This window comes from Elaeis guineensis, chromosome 8 (assembly GCF_000442705.2).
Source record: "Elaeis guineensis isolate ETL-2024a chromosome 8, EG11, whole genome shotgun sequence".
Lineage (NCBI taxonomy): Eukaryota > Viridiplantae > Streptophyta > Magnoliopsida > Arecales > Arecaceae > Elaeis > Elaeis guineensis.
In genome coordinates, this window is record NC_026000.2 from 6,971,149 (window position 1) to 6,989,511 (window position 18,363).

The 18,363-nt window shown below is 37.8% G+C and overlaps 2 protein-coding genes across 5 annotated transcripts; both read left to right on the top strand.

Annotated features, from left to right (window-relative positions):
* Window positions 1–4,408: 4,408 nt before the first annotated feature.
* Window positions 4,409–10,317, top strand: LOC105050506 (sm-like protein LSM7). 2 transcript variants are annotated; one of them, XM_010930560.4, is made up of 6 exons: window positions 4,409–4,545; window positions 5,142–5,228; window positions 6,461–6,542; window positions 8,824–8,895; window positions 9,486–9,538; window positions 10,003–10,317. In XM_010930560.4, exons 2-6 carry the CDS (start codon window positions 5,226–5,228, stop codon window positions 10,090–10,092), a joined length of 300 nt encoding a protein of 99 aa, XP_010928862.1. In that variant the 5' UTR covers window positions 4,409–4,545; window positions 5,142–5,225; the 3' UTR covers window positions 10,093–10,317. The 2 variants fall into 2 exon arrangements, with proteins under 2 accessions (XP_010928862.1, XP_029122056.1); XM_029266223.2 differs by lacking the exon at window positions 4,409–4,545 and adding an exon at window positions 4,576–4,693.
* Window positions 10,318–12,900: 2,583 nt separating this feature from the next.
* LOC105050505 (zinc finger A20 and AN1 domain-containing stress-associated protein 8) lies at window positions 12,901–14,970 on the top strand. Of its 3 annotated transcripts, XM_073262063.1 has the most exons (4): window positions 12,901–13,031; window positions 13,137–13,191; window positions 13,809–13,895; window positions 14,092–14,970. In XM_073262063.1, the coding sequence occupies exons 3-4, from the start codon at window positions 13,837–13,839 to the stop codon at window positions 14,624–14,626; spliced, it is 594 nt and encodes a 197-aa protein (XP_073118164.1). In that variant the 5' UTR covers window positions 12,901–13,031; window positions 13,137–13,191; window positions 13,809–13,836; the 3' UTR covers window positions 14,627–14,970. The 3 variants fall into 3 exon arrangements, with proteins under 3 accessions (XP_073118164.1, XP_073118165.1, XP_010928861.1); XM_073262064.1 differs by lacking the exon at window positions 13,809–13,895 and having other exon boundaries at window positions 12,905–13,031; window positions 13,137–13,195; window positions 14,097–14,970; XM_010930559.4 differs by lacking the exon at window positions 13,809–13,895 and having other exon boundaries at window positions 12,906–13,031.
* Window positions 14,971–18,363: the final 3,393 nt, after the last annotated feature.

Consider the following 18,363-nt stretch of genomic DNA (forward strand, 5'->3'; position numbering starts at 1 on the left):
GGGAGGGCGGCAGCACCATCTCGCTCTCCCGCGCCAACACTACCGCCACTGAGAGGACGAGGAGGAGCGCCACCGCCGAGAAGAAGGTGATCCGTGCCATCGGAGCGAAAACAAGGAAGAGAGAGAGAGAGAGAGAGCGAGCGAGAGAGCGCAATAAATTGCGAGGGTCGAGTGAAGGAACCGGAGGAGGGTAGGCGGTTTATATAGCAGTGGTTTTTGAAAAAAATAAAAAATAAAAAATAAAAGAGATGTTCTAATGTGGGCCCAGTACACGAAGAGGCCAGCTGGTGTCTCGACTTTAGAATTTTTGAAAATCACGTATCCAACCTGTGGCTTATTAATCCATCATTACGCGAACCTAGAATTAATTAAAATTAAGTCTTTTATCTTTTCCCCTTGTTGGATGTCATGCGGTTAAGATTCGATGCACCATTTTTCTCGCACAAAAGAAAAAGATTCAATATACTACATAAAGTCTAATATTTTCTATGCATATTCCATTGTGCAACCTCCCAACTCAATACATCTACTTGTACCGTTAAAACAGCCCTCCTCTTAGTGGGCTGCATAAATATTGAATCTCAATTTGAAATCATTCGATTATTATAATCTATTTAGAAGTATTTTTATACTCAAATTCAGATCTTGGTGCAATGATAAGATGGCTATATCATGATTTGATGTGCTCAATGTTTGGACGTAAGTATTTTGGTTTGGTTTGTAATAGGCAAAGTATAATTACCCACATATAGTTAGATGCAACCTATACTTAATTAGAACCATATGAAGCAAGATTTTGTCGAGTGTTATTAGCTTGAATAAAGGGAAAAAACAATCTTGATCCTAGCCTTACCCATTTGCATCCTTTCGTTAACAACTCACTGATCATTGGAAAATTCACCAACCTCTCCTGTCAGCTCAATTGGCTTAAACAAAGACACAGATGATGAGAGAGGGGAACTTAGAGTTTCATTGGTCATGCACTCGTAGATGACAGTTTGGAGCCTCACAGAGATGAGGTATGAACTCTTGTTTTTCTAATGGTCTGTTAGAATTATTCATTGGTGTTGCGTTGTTGCCTTCCTTGCTGGACCCACTCGGCCCAAACAGCCGAGCCTGGTGGTTTCGTTCTGTCCACAGTCTGGACCGGTGGGCTTCCTCTTAGGAGATCAAGCAATGTGGGGTCCAGGACGAGCAAGCGACCCCCCTTGCTTGTGCCATCAATCATCGTCCATATGGCCCTTCGTGCAGCAGTGTCCTAGCAATAGAATAATAATAATATTCTTGACGAGTGCTACGCATCGTCCACAATACAGCAAATTCATCCAGTAATCTTCCACCACATTGCATCGGAAGGACACATGTTGTCCGGTCATTTGACAAAACTTAGCTATGCTACAGCACGCAGCTCACCCCTGACCACCCATCTGCAACGACCGGACCCGGTTGTCTCGTTCACCATTGCCTTAAAATTCCCATGCACATGCCCTCACGTAAACAGAACGCCTTCCCACCACCACATGGAGGCCACCAACCCCACAAATAAACCCTAATAAAACAAAGGCCACCGAACCCTAACATCCCCCTCCCTTAATTTTACCTACCATCCTTGGCAAAAGCAATCACCAAGCCCTCCTATAAAACCCCTCCCACCCAAGACCTTGTTCTCTCGGTGCATAAAAACATTCAAGAGATATATCTCCATCCAAGCTTTCAGAAAACCCAAAGGCAGGCTCCCGGTGACCTAGTCTCCAACCCAACTCAACCACAATGGAGATGAAGAAGATCGCTTGCATCGTCCTTGTCGCCGCTGCTTCGGCCACCATGGCATTGGCTGCTGAGGCCCCAGCACCGGGTCCCTCCAGTGGCTCATTCGCAGTCAAGCCCGCCATTGGCACCCTGATCGGTGCCTCAGTCCTCTCCTTCTTCACCTACTACTTGCACTAGATTCTTTGTGATGACGAAGCTGAGAAAGGAGTTTCAGTGTGGTGTGTGCTCGAGATGAATGAATAAGTCCACGTTAATTTGTTGATCAAGTTCATTGGGAAATCAGTGGATCGGTTATTAATTTGGTTCTCACTTCTGTCTCTCAGTTTTGTTCTCTATTTTACATTAGTTTGGTTTGGTTTGCTTGAAGGAAATTGTAGGTTGGATTGTGAGATTGGTTTTAGTGCATTCATTGTGGTGATCAATTGTATAAAATCCCGCATCTCGCGAAGTGTTCTTGATTATGAGGCTACGACTTGGGCTGGTTGAATGATGCAATTGATCAATCATGGACAATTGATCATAGCAGAACACATCAAGCAGGCTGATTCCACATCCATCTGCCAGTTATATATTAAGGGTTGCTAGATAAGAGTGGGCCAATAGGAGACACCAGCCATTCAGCTACGACCGCTTCTGGCACGGGGGGCAAAAGATTTGCTTGTTCCTTACAAACACCAAGAGAGCAGAGGAGAAGGAAAATTAATAGGTGGTGGGAGGGAAAGGAAGAATGAATAGAGGAAAGTCAATCTAAGGATCTTTTTTTCTTAGAAATCAAAGGTGTCTTTATCTAGCAGTAAAATTCTTTATGGTTATTGAAGTGGGGTATATATATGCTTAACCATATTTTATATGCGTGTGATAGTTTCCGCTTATGATGGTAGAGATACAGAGATTTTTAAGTCATGCCATTGTGGAGCTTCTCCAACTACGTGGCCCTTGCATCTCAATCCGTAAGGCCATTGGGTCATTGAAACATCTAATTCTTGGTACCAGCAACTCAGAATCCAGATACATGAAAGATTACTGCATAGCTCTTTTAATGCGAACGTTCGGAGGGAAATAAGCGAACAGCTGCTATTATTGAGAGAAGCAAAAGAGACCGTTCGTAGATCAAACATTTGGACTTGGCAGTACTAGAAAAAGAGGATTTGCCATCTGTTAGGCGTGGGATTCGTGGATACCCCCTTCTGCCGGTACGATTATATCTTTTGTGCGAAAGAAGGATTTACCTTCCTTCACATGAATCCACCAGTAGATCGTATAATGGCCTCTTTGAGATTTACGAAGGAGTTTGCGGGCAGATGAATGAAGGAATCTGCAGTGCTTTGAGATCTGTATGAGGTGCGATTCAACCATTGATGTTGGAAAAGAAGAACAATCATTCTTCCTTTCCAAATTGTCCGTCCCAGATCCATCCCAACTATCACTGTGTCAAAGTATTTTTCTTTTTTATAATGGATGGAGCATTCGTGCAAATATGATACGAATACAAGAATCACAAAAAAAAAATATTACAAAATAATGCTGGAGTTATCCCGCTTCAATCTATAACACCACTTTTAAATGCTCCACAGTATAAGATACGGCTCAATCTCATGAGAGGCGTGACTAGCATCCAACGAAACATACTCCCTCAAGAATCTCTATATGTCGTAAAGGAGTGGGTATGTGGTATCAATCCTCGCCTGCTCCAGAATCCAATCGACCACCCTAGTTGAATCCCTCTCAAAGGTGGTGCAGAAATACTTTCCATATATTGATTCGTGTCGCTAATGAGAAATAACTGATTATCTTTTGTGATGCGAAATCATGTCATGAGAAATTTTTTATGCACGCCCACAGTGTAAAACATGGAGCACACCGTTCCGTCTTATTGAATCACGTAGCCACCACTCTCCAATACGCATTTAATGTCTGCAATTCTATTTTTTTTATTTAAAATTTTGAATGATGAAAATATTTTTTCTTAAAAATTATGACACTCTTTCCTTTTCGAAAAATTATAACATTTTTTCACAGAATTATGACACCTCTTTCATAAAAATTATAATATTCCTCCTTCACACAATTATGACATCTCTTTATAAAAATTATGACACTCCTTCACAAAAATTATATCATTTTGTGATAATATCTCTTCACAAAAATTATGATATCTCTTTTTTAATAGAATATCATAATTTTTATGAAAAGATGTCATAATTTTTATGAAGGAGTGTCATAGTTTTGTGAAGGAATATCATAATTTTTTGAGAAAAAAATATGTATCATAAGTTTTTTAAAAAATATTTTTATCATTTAAAATTTTAAATAAAAAATAAAATTATAAATATTAAATAATATTAAAAAGATGATTATGTGGTCCAATAAAATAAAGGGGGAGCGGTGCACTGAGATTTTCTACTCCGCGAGCGGTGCACAAAGAATTTGTAATCGTGTCATTTGGTACTCGGACTGGGCCTCAAGGATCGTTCAGCGGGTTTGGGTTGTTTATTTGGATGGATATTGGCACCGATCCATTCTTTGGTCGCCGACCAATCGTTCCACGATCCAACGGTAGGTTCGCACGGAGCAATGTGAATCCACACTGGCGCTCTTCAGCTCGACAAAACAGCGTGGTCCGCACGCTACAGTGGTGGGAAGAGCAGCGTGGTGGGCTCCACGTAAGCGGAACTTTGGTTGAAAGGCGGATTCGTCGTGATGTTTGGATTTAAAACGAATATATCTGGCTGGGACAAGCGACTGCCGAACCAGTTCCACTGCCGCAAGCAATAGGTAATTCTTCTCCGTCACTTCTTTCTTCGAATTCTGGAATCCAGGTTTTGATAATTAGGGTTTATTTGGGGATACATTTCCAGAGCTCGGGGATCGGATTTCGAATCGGGCGAATCTCTTGTATATTGTTATTGTCATCTTGGCATCGGTAAAAGATTATATAAGCTCGTTTTTCCTCGCCGGATTTGTTTTGTAACAATACTCTTCTTTCAAATCTTCCATCTTTCCTCAAAACTGATAGCTTCTTTGAGATTTAGACTATACCTTTCTGGGATATTTTCCCTCAGTAGTTGATAGTTGTTTGTTTTCTTACTAACCTTGATAAAAAAGAAGATCCCTTTTTTCCCTTAATTATTTTTCCACCTCCAGTTAATTACGTCGTTTATTCCTTTCGGTTACCCATTTTTATATAAGAAAGAAGATCCTTTGCTTTTCTTTTTTTTACTGTTTCGAAAAATAATCTCAAGTTACATCAAGAATTAAGATTTTGATCTTGATCAAAAAAAAAAAAAAATTAGGGTTTTCATCTTACTTCCTCTCATGCTAATTCTGTAATCTTGGAGCTATTGTTCATTGATGTTGTTACTTCGTCTCAGGTAATTGTGTTATACGGTCAGTTTAGTTGGTTAGTTTTCGAAGCGCTGAATTTGGGAACATCTTAGCAGGATCAAGATTGTAAAATGGTGAGTTCCTTATGCTAATCCTTGCTCCATTGTCAACAATCAGACTATACAAGTTTCAAAACTATGTATTTTTGTTTTACTGAATGTATCAGCGTTGATTTAATATGAGCAACCAACTGGTTTAAATCTTGAGAAATTGTTAATCTTAGGTATCACAATCATGTTTTTCAAAATCATGCAACTTGATGTGTTATATATGTTGTGAGAGCTCTCCATTGCATTGGTCGTATCAACATCATGCTAAGCTTATTGATGTCATCTACCTTAGCCATTTGCCTCATCACGAGTGAACTAGGAGTCGTGGTTTTCTATTTGGTGTTATATAAGTTTCTTCTTTTTTCTTTTTTTGTCAGCTGGTCCACAGTTCGTAGCTTGTTTGAATAAAGACCTTGTTCTTGGATAGTATGTACTGATACACAAATTCCACATGTGACTTTAGAAGCATTCTTCAGAATCAAGTCAGACATTGACTGAATGTGCAACAGTGAACATTGCATGTGTACTAAAATTTTAATGGGACTGAGCTAGATGTAATGTTGTTATTTAGGGACACTGGGATCTGTATGCCAAAGAAAGCTAGACATGCATTAAAACGCTTTCAAGGCTTCCTTTGAGTGTGCCTAAAAGAAACTTGTGCTATTACTAAAATTCTCATGTTTTAAGCTTATAACTATTTTGATTTTCATGTCTCATAAATTTGCACCATGATACTCCCAAATTTCACCCCTGCATCTCTCCTGTACATGTAGCCAATTTATTCCTTTATCAAGTTATGTTATAGCAACCTGTTTTATAGGCTCAAAATGATGATGCCTCGACTCAAATGTACTTATTATGCTCTTTCTCTGAAGAAAAGATGTTCTGGGAAGTAAACTAAACCATTCATGTGCTGTTTTATCATCTGGCCGTAAATCACGATCCTTCAGCTATTGCCTACATTGCCAGACAGGAATGCTAATGCTTAATTTTATTGTAAGAGATGATTGTAAAGTTTATAGGACTCGAGGGCACAGAAAATCTAGACCATAGTCTTTTTGTCAACTCCTGCTAATCTCACCAACATATTTTTCAATCAAAGTCAGTTAATCATCCTGTTTATTAACTTCAATATGATACTTGTTCTTATTAGACTTCTTTTCACTATATTAGACTTTTTTCATGACTCTGGACTACCCTATAATCCTAAATATTGTGCCGATCTAAACAGCTTATTGCTTATTTATATATTTCAGTCAGGCCGGAAGGAAACTGTTTTGGATTTGGCAAAGTTTGTTGACAAGGGTGTCCAAGTCAAGCTAACTGGCGGAAGGCAAGGTATGTTCTGAAGTTCATGTTTTTTTTTTTTTTTATACACTCAGATTTGTAATTGCTATATAAATATTTTTGCAATTGCTAGTTATCATGCATGTACTAATGAGTGTGTACTCAAATAAGGTCTCATGACATTAAAATATTGAGAATGTATCAAATAAATTAATAAAAAATGAATCTGATTTGTTCATAAAAGTTGCACTTAAGATGACACTGAATCTAATGGGTTTCCATTAGGAGGATAAGACCATGTCCAATCTAACATTACTATGTTGGAACTCACAAATTTTGTTTGAGGTCCCATTTGTTTATGATATGCTGTAAATTTCTGAAGGTTTAGTTCTCTATAGTAAGTGAAATTAAATCAAAAATGAATTTAAATCAAGAGTAAGATAGAGCCATTTTTAATGAGGAGAAATCAATATATGCTTTGGTTAAAGAAAGTTCATAATATCCATCCAAAAAAAGCTCGTGAAAATAAATAATGAGGATAAGTATGGGTACTTTTGGAATGAAAGTTGGGAAATATTGTGAATTTTATACTAGTGTTAGGTTTTTACAACATATATCTTTATTATGTTCCATCTTGTTTATAAGAAACCAATGTATCAACCCAGTTAACAAAGAGTTTTGTAGAATGCAAGGAATTCTGACTTTTGTTCATGTTGGTAAGGTATCATAAAGACCAATTTATTAATAAAAGCTTGCACAAAGTACCATATAACACATACTATATGCCGTACTTTAATATACACTGGAGGAAAACAACTCTAATAGGCTTTGAGAGGCATGGTTTTTTTTTTTTTTTCTGACATGGTTTTCTCAATATGGATTCTTTTCTTAGAAATTCCAACTCTATGATGTATCTGATGTTATTAGAAGTTAGAAAGGAATTTGTGAAGGTCAGCATTCAATTTGTGGCAAGCATAATATTTGAGCAAAATATGATAACTAAAATGTCCTGCAGCTAATGTTTGTTTTCGCTGGAGGAAAAAAAAGGAATTTATTAGAATGAGGATAATAAAAAAAAATGCATTATTTCAGTAATTAACATACTATTCGTTAATGTTATTGCAGATGGGCATATAGTGGTTCACAGGAGGATTGCTTTAGCATAGGCTGCATATAGTCCATTACTTAGTGTCGGAATCTTGCACCAAGATGATGCACCTGCTTTGGAATCTTTTTAGAATCTTGGATCTAAACCTCCTTCCTAAGCATTTCCTTTTTCATGTATTCTGAAATATCTGCTTCCCTGATGCTGCTCTTGTACCCACTCATACTCCCCCTCCAGATTCTAGCAACTAAGGTCCACTATACTAATCTGCTGGCAAGTATGAAGTTCATGGTGAGGAAGAAGATCCGTGAAATGATTTGTGTCACAAGCCATTTTTCTTTCATTTAAGAGAAGCCACACAGCCAAGGGCTTAAATACTTGGTACACCCGTTTCTGTGAAAAGAGGGAAAAAAATGGAATCTGCCCATTGTGGCTAGTATGTAATACCACACCAGTTCCAGCTGGTAAACTGATTTGTAGTCGATGAACCGGTCTTGGATATACAAGCAATACAAGATTAGAACAGTATAGCAGAAAAGGCTTAAGTAATGGCCAAAAAAAAAAAAAAGAAGAAGGAATGGTTTGACTTGTAGGAAATATTATGTTTTTAAAAGAAATTGAGCTGTTTCTTTTACTATGCTTGGATACCAATAATTTCATTATCATCAATTCAGTAATTCCTGTGCATGGTTGTCGCATTGGCTAGGAAGTCCGTAAGCAATGGTAGCCCCGATCGCTGCTATTGTCTAGGGTACTGGCATAGGAAGGATAGAAAATGGGGGACAAGAAAAGGAGGACAAAGAAAGGAAAAGGAAAAAGGGGAAGAAAAAGAGATGAAAAGGAGAGGGGAAGAGAGAGAGAAAGAACAAAATGTGTAAAAGAGAAAAGAGGAATATGTGGATGAGAAAGTGCTGAAATATTCATGTAATTGTTTTCAGGTTACAGTAATTTGAGTTCAATGATGCTTCTAAAGTATGCTAATATAAATGAATTTGTACTTTATACTCATCACAGGTTATGACATTGGTTATAAATCTGAATCTCTAATGTAGTTGATATAGTCAATAATGAATTTCTTGTAGGTGGAGTTAAATAAGATCAACATCAAGAACTTCTAGAGCAGATCCCTTAGTTTTTGGGATAAAACTTCTTGTTTTATGTTTCAATGATAAAACATATTATTTGTTTCGATGTTTTTACCTGAAATTTAGCTTTATCTTCGTGCAGTTACAGGGACTCTAAAAGGATATGATCAGCTGCTAAATCTAGTGCTGGATGAAGCAATTGAGTTTCTAAGAGGTACTTGTATTTGCCACACAATCTGGCTCAAAGTTAATTTGAGCTTTTTGTCATTCATTATCTTTTTTTTAATTTTTTTTTTTAAAAAAAAATCTTTACTGTACATGAATAGAATTCTTGAGTTTGTATATATGATGTGTGTATCTATACAAATATCTACCCGTTCGTCAATGTGATACAAATTATAAGTATGATATTGTGTCTTTCTTTAATGAATTGTGTATTGGAAGTTATTGGTGGATTTTTTTTTTTTTTTTTACTCTGGTGGGATATACTCAAGTCGTGAAATAAGCAACTATGATTATGAAAGCCATTTCCAGCTGAGATGACCCCTTTTTTTTTCATTAGTTTGTTCATCTTTCTTTTGAGGTGGATGACTTGTAACAGGCTTTCTTCTTAAGCAAATAATCTATTGCACAACATGGCTGGTGCTCTTCCCATTTAATTATGTGAACTATGTTATTTTTGTTGGGTGAGGGTCCGCCATTATCTCTTCAAGTTGTTGTAAAAGATTTCTGGATGAGATAGACATTTTTTTTCTGCAAAGCAAAGACTTCACTTTTGTCCCACCTTTTTCCCAACTTTTGCAGATCCTGATGATCCACTGAAGACTACAGATCAGACCAGGCGTCTTGGCCTAATAGTATGTGCTTTTATATTTTGCAGCTTTTGCTCATTGTTTGCTCACATAAGAAGTCTTACTTAAAGAAACGTAATATGTTGCAGTATCCTATCATACTAAAGCATGACCTTGACTGATGATTCAACTGTTATTTAAGTACCTTTTATATAGCCATAAAGTAACTAGGAACCAAAGATCCTGGAGGAAGACAAACATAAAAAATTCAGATGCTTTTGTAGAAATCTTATATGATTAGTAGTGTCCTGATATGGAAACATGATAACAAGATATGCCATAGAAGTGAAGATCTTTCAAGAAAGAAAGTATGAAATTGAGGTATTCTGGTAGAAAGCTTATTTGATTTCTCTTTATTTTTTGAAAAAAATGAAAACAAGAAACCAACATATGTGGATCTTGTTTTTTTATTTCCAACAAAAGGAAAGCAGATTTGCTCTCTAAACTGAATTTTGCTTGGTTCATCACAGGTTTGTAGGGGAACTGCAGTGATGCTCGTATCACCTACGGATGGAACCGATGAGATTGCAAATCCCTTTATGCAGCCAGATGGGGCCTAATCTGATCTTCCTTTTTTTCTCTCCTCTCCTTTTCCATTAATGTTGTAACTTTGATGTAAAATCAGTCTACTTTATTTTAATATGGTCTTTGCTGCAGTTTCTTTCCTCTGGAGGGTTGAACTCCCTGAGAATTTTTATTCACCAGGCACGGATGTTCCTATTTATCTTTGTGTTGAAATAGTAGCAGCAATTCGTGCTTAAAGAAATTTTCGACCATTAGTCCTATTCTTGGGAATTCCTTTTTTTAAAAAAATCACACTTTGTTATCGTATATGTAAAAAGAATATTATCTTCTACCATTATTGTTGTTGTTCATGTCGTTGTTGCACCACACTACAAGAGACATTTTCACGTGCATCAGCATGTTTAAGCGCACATGTATTACCTTTATGTGCATCTTGTCTTTGAAAAAGTGCAATTTGGTTTTGCAAAATGATGATGCCGTCTTTCTCTCTCTCTGTCTTCTCTTTTTTTGGCTAAGTTCCTTTTAATTTTTTATCTTCTTTTGTGATTGTACCAATGAATTACCTACATGATACTTTGTCCTAGATAGAGCACTCTGATGTTGGTTCTTGTAAACTTCTAGTTATGGATATGCAGATGAAGCTAATAAACAATATGAAAAACTTACAAGAATGGCTCCATGATCCATTTTAAATAAAAGGCTCAAACAGAGGAAAAAAAAAAAAAAAAGGCCTGTCAATGCTAAGTATGAATTTTAGTAAAATTTCCAAGTTGCAAAATTATTTTTGTTATTTGGTTCGATGAAGCAAAAAATTATTCACTGCATTGATGGCAAACATGTAGAGTATCAGCTAAATCTATGTCGGCGTGCACTGTGGACAGGTGTCCACCTATGGTGCCTAGAGAAAGGAAGGAACCGAGCTAAGGAAGTGGGCTGCTCAAGCTTAGTTTATTTACTATATAATAGTTTAATCAAGTTCAGCTTGAGTGAAGTTTTGCAAAAGTTGTTCCAATTCAGCAATATGAGCCAGGAGTTTAGAATTTTACCAAACCGAGCCAACTTTTTTCTTTCTTGTTTTCCGGCCAACCTATAGTATTCATGATTGGCTTGTTTATGCGTTGGATGGTAGAACTTTCTCAGCTGCCATTTACTATCTAAACGAGCTCCTAGCCTAGCTAATCTTGAGTTGCTCGTCAACAAATTGGATTGTTTAAATCTCTAATGGTACCAAATAGGTGATTGTGGCGATCACAGACCTTTCTAGGGATTAAACATTCTCCTTGAACTATGTCCAAAAGACAAATTATTGAACCGGTCATGTCAATTTTTGATTACCACCTATTAACTACATGAGTGAGCCCCTTCTGTGAAACTTACATGAAAGTGGTGACCATAAATGTTAAGAAACAAACACTTGGACCACCAAGAATCCAAGATGGGATGGTAAATAAATGATTCGCTGGACTTGCATTTCATTGAGCGATTAGTTTCTGAACAAGCAATATTTTTAATTAAAAGATGAGTCTGCCAATAGGAATTCCCCTGTTGTATGTTATCATATTATTGCTCTTTATTGATTTTTTTTTATACCAACAAGGAAACTTGCATATATTATAAAAGAGCGGATGTTTTAGCAACTCAATCCTTTAAGTCGGATGATGCATTTGATATGCTTTGTGGCTGTGGGCATAAATACAATGGTGGACGTATATATTAGTTTTCATGGCAATTTAATGAATCCGTGTCTCTCTATGCCACCCATTTGACGCAAGGATAGTCTACTAATTAACATCTTAACATGCTAGGCCTTATAAGAGCAAGTGACACGAGTTTATAGAAGCCTAAAGGGTTCAGCACTTTTATATGGATGGTCATATGATCCATTTGCGTATGATAACAAGGAGCATTAGTTAACACTCGAAGGACACAACTCTTTCAATTGGGAAAAATTAAGTCATGTAACCAAGAATAATACTATAGGGATCTTACGCATGCATGCAACCAATTCTCTTATCAAGTGGCAAAAACGAATTGGTACGTGTAATTCATGGGATTGTTACTAAATACAAGTCATCGGTCGATTATGAAGTTTCCAGATTAGCAAATGCTGATTCCATAAATTTTTGATGGTCACAGGTACCTCGAAGCATTTTCTTGTAACCAGACATAACCTCTAAAAAATTTTGGGAAACTAAGATCCATCTTTGGTTTCATGCATGAAAATTTTAGCCAGTAATACGACATACAAGCATCCAAGGGAATAACACTAAATTAATCTTTCTTACGTGATGTCACACTGGTGTCGCTTCTTAAACATGGAGATCTATGATGGTTATCAAGAATATTCGACGGTTTTACATTTTTTTTGGGTGGTAAATGCCGACGGTTTTACTTTTACGAGCCAAAAATCTCTAAACGACGAACTCTCCGGCCGCATGGTGATTTCTGCGCACGAGAACGCCGTAAAAGCTTCAAAAAGGGCGAAAAAACATAATCGCTCCGCCGGAACACGTCGCTTTGATGCGAAAAGCAGTCCCTTGCTTCTCAGAACCCCCAACATCCGTCGGCAAGAAATTCTCCACGTCATTGGTATATATTAATTTTGTTGGACCTCAGAGATATCAGCACCTCAAGTCGGTACTCTGAAGTCTAAACCGCGAGGGCATGGCGGTCGGGCAGCGTCGCCCCAGGTCGAAGGCTTTGTCTAAACGAACGCACAGCAGATCATACGAGTTTACCATCATCAAACGGGTGAGATCTCCTTCTAAGGTAAATGGACGGTAGATGTAGTTGATTGCATATAATTAAATATGCGGAATTGTGGTTAGGATGTGGAAGACTCGTCTTAAATAGGGGCGGAATGGTAACCCAACCCACCTCTCTCTATTTCTCGCTCTCCCCTTCGTCTTTTTTATCTCCATTCCCCTTCCGAGCCCTCGATTCCACGATCCCGAGGCGATTTCTGGCCGCTAGGGTTAGGGTTTCGACCTATTTCTGTTGATTATTTTTCGTGGATATTTTGATCAGATGGCAGGGGGTTCTGATCCATTTTATTTGTTTTTTTATTTTTTGATGGCAGGGGATCGTGGGGGAGATCGCGGCAGAGGGGTCGTGACGAAGGCCATTTCGAGCAGGTATGTTAGGGTTTTCATTAGCCCGGATTTGGGTTTTTTTTTGTTTTTTGGGTGGGGGGTGGCTAGGACCGAGGGTTAGGCTTGATTTCTGGTTTAATTGCTTAAAAATTCTTCATTTTGCATAATTTGGAAATAAAAAGTTGTTTGACTGATCATGAGTTGTTCTCGTGCTTTTATTCCCTTCTCCTCCTCCTCGTCCTATTTTTTTTTTCTCTAATTAAAATGTTATACCAGTCCGAGTTCGGTTCTGTCTGGAGGGGAGCTCATGATTAGATTTAAAGGCATTAATTTTGCATGAAGAAGTTGCGTAGTTCTATTTCTGTTTTCTCCCCATTTCTTGTTGTTGGTTCTTGAAATTTTGAAATTTTTTTGTAACATAACAGCTTTATTTTTTTAAAAATTAAATTATGGTTTTAATTCGAGATGTCCTCTTTTCATCCTCTGTTTGTTTAGTCTATACGATAAAGGTTAGATTTTGTTACGAAGTTTTTCTTTTTAATTTGATTGCTTGAATAACTTCTTTGTTTTCAGCTGGCTTTTAAGATTTCTGAAGATTGTCTAATGATAAAAATTGTGAACTGTATTGATTTCTGATGAATCAGTATTCTTGATTTTAGGTTTTGGGCAATTGTACATAAAATCTAGATGCATTTAGTGTATCGGGTTCTGAAATTTGATCAATCACTGATATTTATACTTGGCAGGTTGGTTCTGTTCTGTGACTGTTATCGCTTATACTATTTGTGGTCTTTGATTCTTGAAAGTTCGTCTTTTCCTTTCAATTTTTTTGGACATGGTTAGATTGGTGGCTAGGGTTTTGGAGTATTTAGGTGTAGAGTTCCTTTAGAATTTTGCACAAAATTGCTTGGCTGTTTAGATTTTGAGGTGGTTGTGTTTCAGGTTAGTTAAAAAAAAAAAAAAAAAAATGGAGCACGATGAGACTGGATGCCAGGCTCCTGAAGGTCCAAGGCTCTGCATCAACAACTGCGGCTTCTTTGGAAGTGCAGCTACCATGAATATGTGCTCCAAGTGCCACAAGGATATGATGCTGAAGCAGGAACAAGCCAAGTTGGCGGCATCCTCCATGGGCAGTATCGTGAATGGAAGTGGCAGTGGGAAGGAGCCTATTGTTTCCAGAAACGTGGACATAGTTGCTGGTTCTGTGGATCCGAAGGCCATTTCATCACAGCCATCTGATGCTTTGGTCTCAGGTAAGGATGGAGAAACAAAGACGAAGGAGGTTCCGAACAGATGCAACACTTGTAGGAAACGGGTGGGTTTGATGGGCTTCAGTTGTCGGTGTGGGAACCTTTTCTGTGCTGTGCACCGCTATTCTGACAAGCACAACTGTCCGTTTGACTACCGAACAGCTGCTAGGGATGCCATTGCTAAAGCAAACCCTGTAGTTAAGGCTGAAAAACTTGACAAGATCTAGAGAGCCGAGAGAGATGGCCAATGAACTCTGAAGTGATGCTTCTCTTTCTTATCCATGCCTTTTCTGTTGATGATGGTTTCTTGTCAGTGTCCTTTGTCACCATAAATGACTGGATGCGTAATTCCTGGGGCATCCTTGCAGCCTCAGCCTCAAGTACTTTTTCTTGATGATCAGAAAAGGTTTGCATGTTGGTTCTGGTGTGTAAGCTTTTATTCGTGCTGGTTTGATGGACATTAATGTGGCTTATGATTTGGCTAGCTTTGTAACCTGCTATCCTGGTTCTCGTGTTACATTCTATCAATAGTAATGATCAGCAGTGGTGCATGAAATAGTGTGAAAGTTCATATCTCCGTTCAATGTTTCTGTGTCGTATTTTTAAGTTACTAAATTGAGGAATGTGGGGTTGCAGAGTGGTGGCAGTTATTTGGTGATGCATGGTTAGGTTTTTTATTTTTTATTTTTTTCCAGTATGTGTAGTTTGGGGTGAGGGGCATAGAGTGATGGCAATAATTTGGTGATGCCTGGTTAAGTATTTATTTTTTTTATTTTTCTTTTTTTGAAATTTTTTTGAGTATTGCCATGCTTTTGCATAGTGTATTTGGTGGCGTTGTGTGTATTTGTGTGATTGCATAACTGATATAGCTTCTGACATGTCTAGACATTTGATAGTTATATCACTGACTCCATAAAGTATGAAATAGTATGTGATCTTCGTTATCTATGTTGTATGGTTATATTGTATGCATGCATTTCCGTATATAGGTTTGTTAATGTTTTCTATTTATCACATATCCATTTCTTTTGTTGCTTTTCTTGGTGGCTTATTTTCATCACCTACAATACGTATGACAAGTAATGAACACTTGGGCTATTTTTAGGTTGTTATGCGGTATCCCCATCAAACCTTTATTTAGATGGACTATTTTCCCTCTTTTCCATCTCTGTTCATGACTTTAGATTTTTGTTACAGATTTTTAGTATAGATGTTATTAAAGATATTTCACTGATGTTGGTAGGCAACGACAAAAGAAGCTGGGGGAATTGATTTTTGATACATGCCTAGTATGAGATTAGCAAGTTATATTGGTTGGTAGTTGGTATTTTAGATTTAAGAGTCATTCATGGCTATGACGTTGTCTTATGCACATTTGTAATTACATGTGTTGAAATGAATGGTGCTGCACTTATTTCGTACAGAGTACTCAGTTGCAATGACAACAAAATGGAAGATGATCTTTTATAGATTTGATATGGAACTTGAGTTTGTTGGTTGAGCGTTCAATCTGATGATGGGCTGCCTTATTTTGCTTGGTTTTTCACACTGCTTTCCCGACTACATCTTGATTGCATTATACATTCTGGTAATGGTTGCTGATAGTTGGTGATAGTTTGGCATCTCATTCAGAAGGAGAAATGATGTATGGTAGTGGTTGGTGTCATCTTTTAAAGTGGTAATAATGGTTAGTTCTAGCTTCGTTGGAGCATTAATAAATGAATTAATATTTGCTGGGAAATGGCTAAGCAAACCTGGAGACATAAGTGGATGTGGAAGGGGTCCTGCTTGCTTGATTTTTTTCACTAATCTTATGTGGTGGTCATCTTCCAGATTTATTGGGTGCTTTTATATCCGGTAAAGCATTCATGTATTGTATTTAAAGTTGTAACCCAGTTTAGTAAGATTCACACAGTTATCTGCTAGTAGTGGCTATTTATGTTTGGCATGTATCTATGTACAAAATTGTTCAATAGAAGATTATATTTTCCGGTCATTGTCTATGGGAATGATTAAAGCCAAATTTATGTTTACATAAGAGTCTAATCTTGCAAATACTGTGCGTATTTTTCTTTGTATTACTTGTTTGCCGTGTGCTTTGAAACCATAGCCATGAGTCAGAAGTAGCTTTTGGAAAGTCTTGCCTTAGTTCAGGGCAGGCTTGGATGAGCCTGGTAGAAGGAGCATGTTGTGTGTACCGCAGACATCATCTTGATATATCTGTATTGATAATAAATAAGGTTTGGAATGCCTGTGGATAAGGAGATGGTGGGTGGTAGAAAAATAATGAGATCAAGGAGGTGAAGATCCTACAGTTCATGAAATAGTGGAATACCATCTGATAACTGATTCCAGTATCTGTGCGATGGTGGATGACCCTGTTTGGAGACGAATCAGCGATTCATGTTCCACTGTGGATGCTTTTGGCTTTTATCCTTCTATTGTACGGACCTAAACTGCCTTATCACCAACATCAGCAATTGGTGCCAAAAACATGCTTACAGGCGACCCTGATGCGTGCTGACAGTGTTGTTAATTATGGTCGTATGTGGTCAAAGTAGCTTGCATTCATTTGTTCCAAGCGCAAAAATTATTTTACAAGTCATTGTGCCTTATTTTTCTGGCTGATTTCCAGGGCGGTTGCATCACACCAATGTTATAGATAGTCGACTATAATTTGACATATGTAAAGCATTGGAGTTTTTTATTTTTATTTTTTTTTGTGAATTTTCTCGATGTTTGTTTTGAAGTAATGCTGGTGAACAAGGAGCCTGTGTGCATTCCACGAAGTTTCTGTCATCAGCTGTATTTTCCTATTAATAGTTCAAACCTGAGCATCCTTTCGTTTTTTTGATCTGCTCTTGAAAGGTGGTATTTTGCAAGCATCATTGAATGAGTGTGTTTTTTAAACCATGCAAAATGGGTAACCTGACTTAAATCAGAATTTTGTTGCCAAATGGTGGGTTGTAGAGTCCTTCGCCCCTAGGTGGGCTCCCCTTTATCTCCATGTGCTGGTGCTATTGCCAGAGGGGCATGCATCTATGTTATATGAGCCGGTGTTTCATATGCTTGTTTTAGACTTTTGCTTGCTGCAACTCAACCAATGCCAAAGTGTGTATTCCACCCTCTGTTGTTTGTTCAGAGATTGGGTTGAACAGTCTGTGTGTATTTCACTTGTGGATGGTATAAGAATTTCAAGGGATACCAATAAGATAGCTGGTTGATTAACGGTAGTGCATTTTGTTTGCGAGATATGTGGGGATAAATGATTAGGTAATCACTGAATTGACGTTTAGGGAACTCCGATCAAATATTTCCTCTGATGCGGTCCTTCTGCAAATGTCAAACGAGTGGGTACCAAACAAATTGCAACACCGGTATTGCAGGGTGTTTGGAGTGAACTTTGGGTGCTTGCCAAAATTTAGTGCGGTTGCGAGTCTTAAGCCATCATCAGGTGGACTCGGGAAGTTTTTGGTGATGCGTGTTTTATCTATATATCTTATGTGACGTAGCAAATTCTGTGACACCCTGATCGAGGCAAGGCAAAACATCTGCTAATGCTAGTAGCTTGTGGATTTGAATTCGGGAAAAGATCCACGGCTATGATTTAAACAAAAGCTGGTCCTCAGAAATGACTTGAACTTTGGGACTCCTGTATCTTGGACAAATCCCATCGATTTTTGCATCGTGGCCTTGATATGTTGTGGCAATATGACCGGCCACTTTGGGTACAGTGTTCTTTCTGCTCTCTTTTCCTTTTTGCGTTTTCTTTTGGTAATATCTCTAAAAAGTTATGCTGGTGAGTCATTAGAGGAAATTCAGCATGTGCATGGGAAATATGGGAATAGAGAGTGAAAATTGAAGGACTTGTGCAGTAATATCGTTCTACATGCAGTCGCATATGCGATCATATGTTTTGGAATAATCTGAAACCTACCGGCGAACAAACGGCGGGTGCAATGGT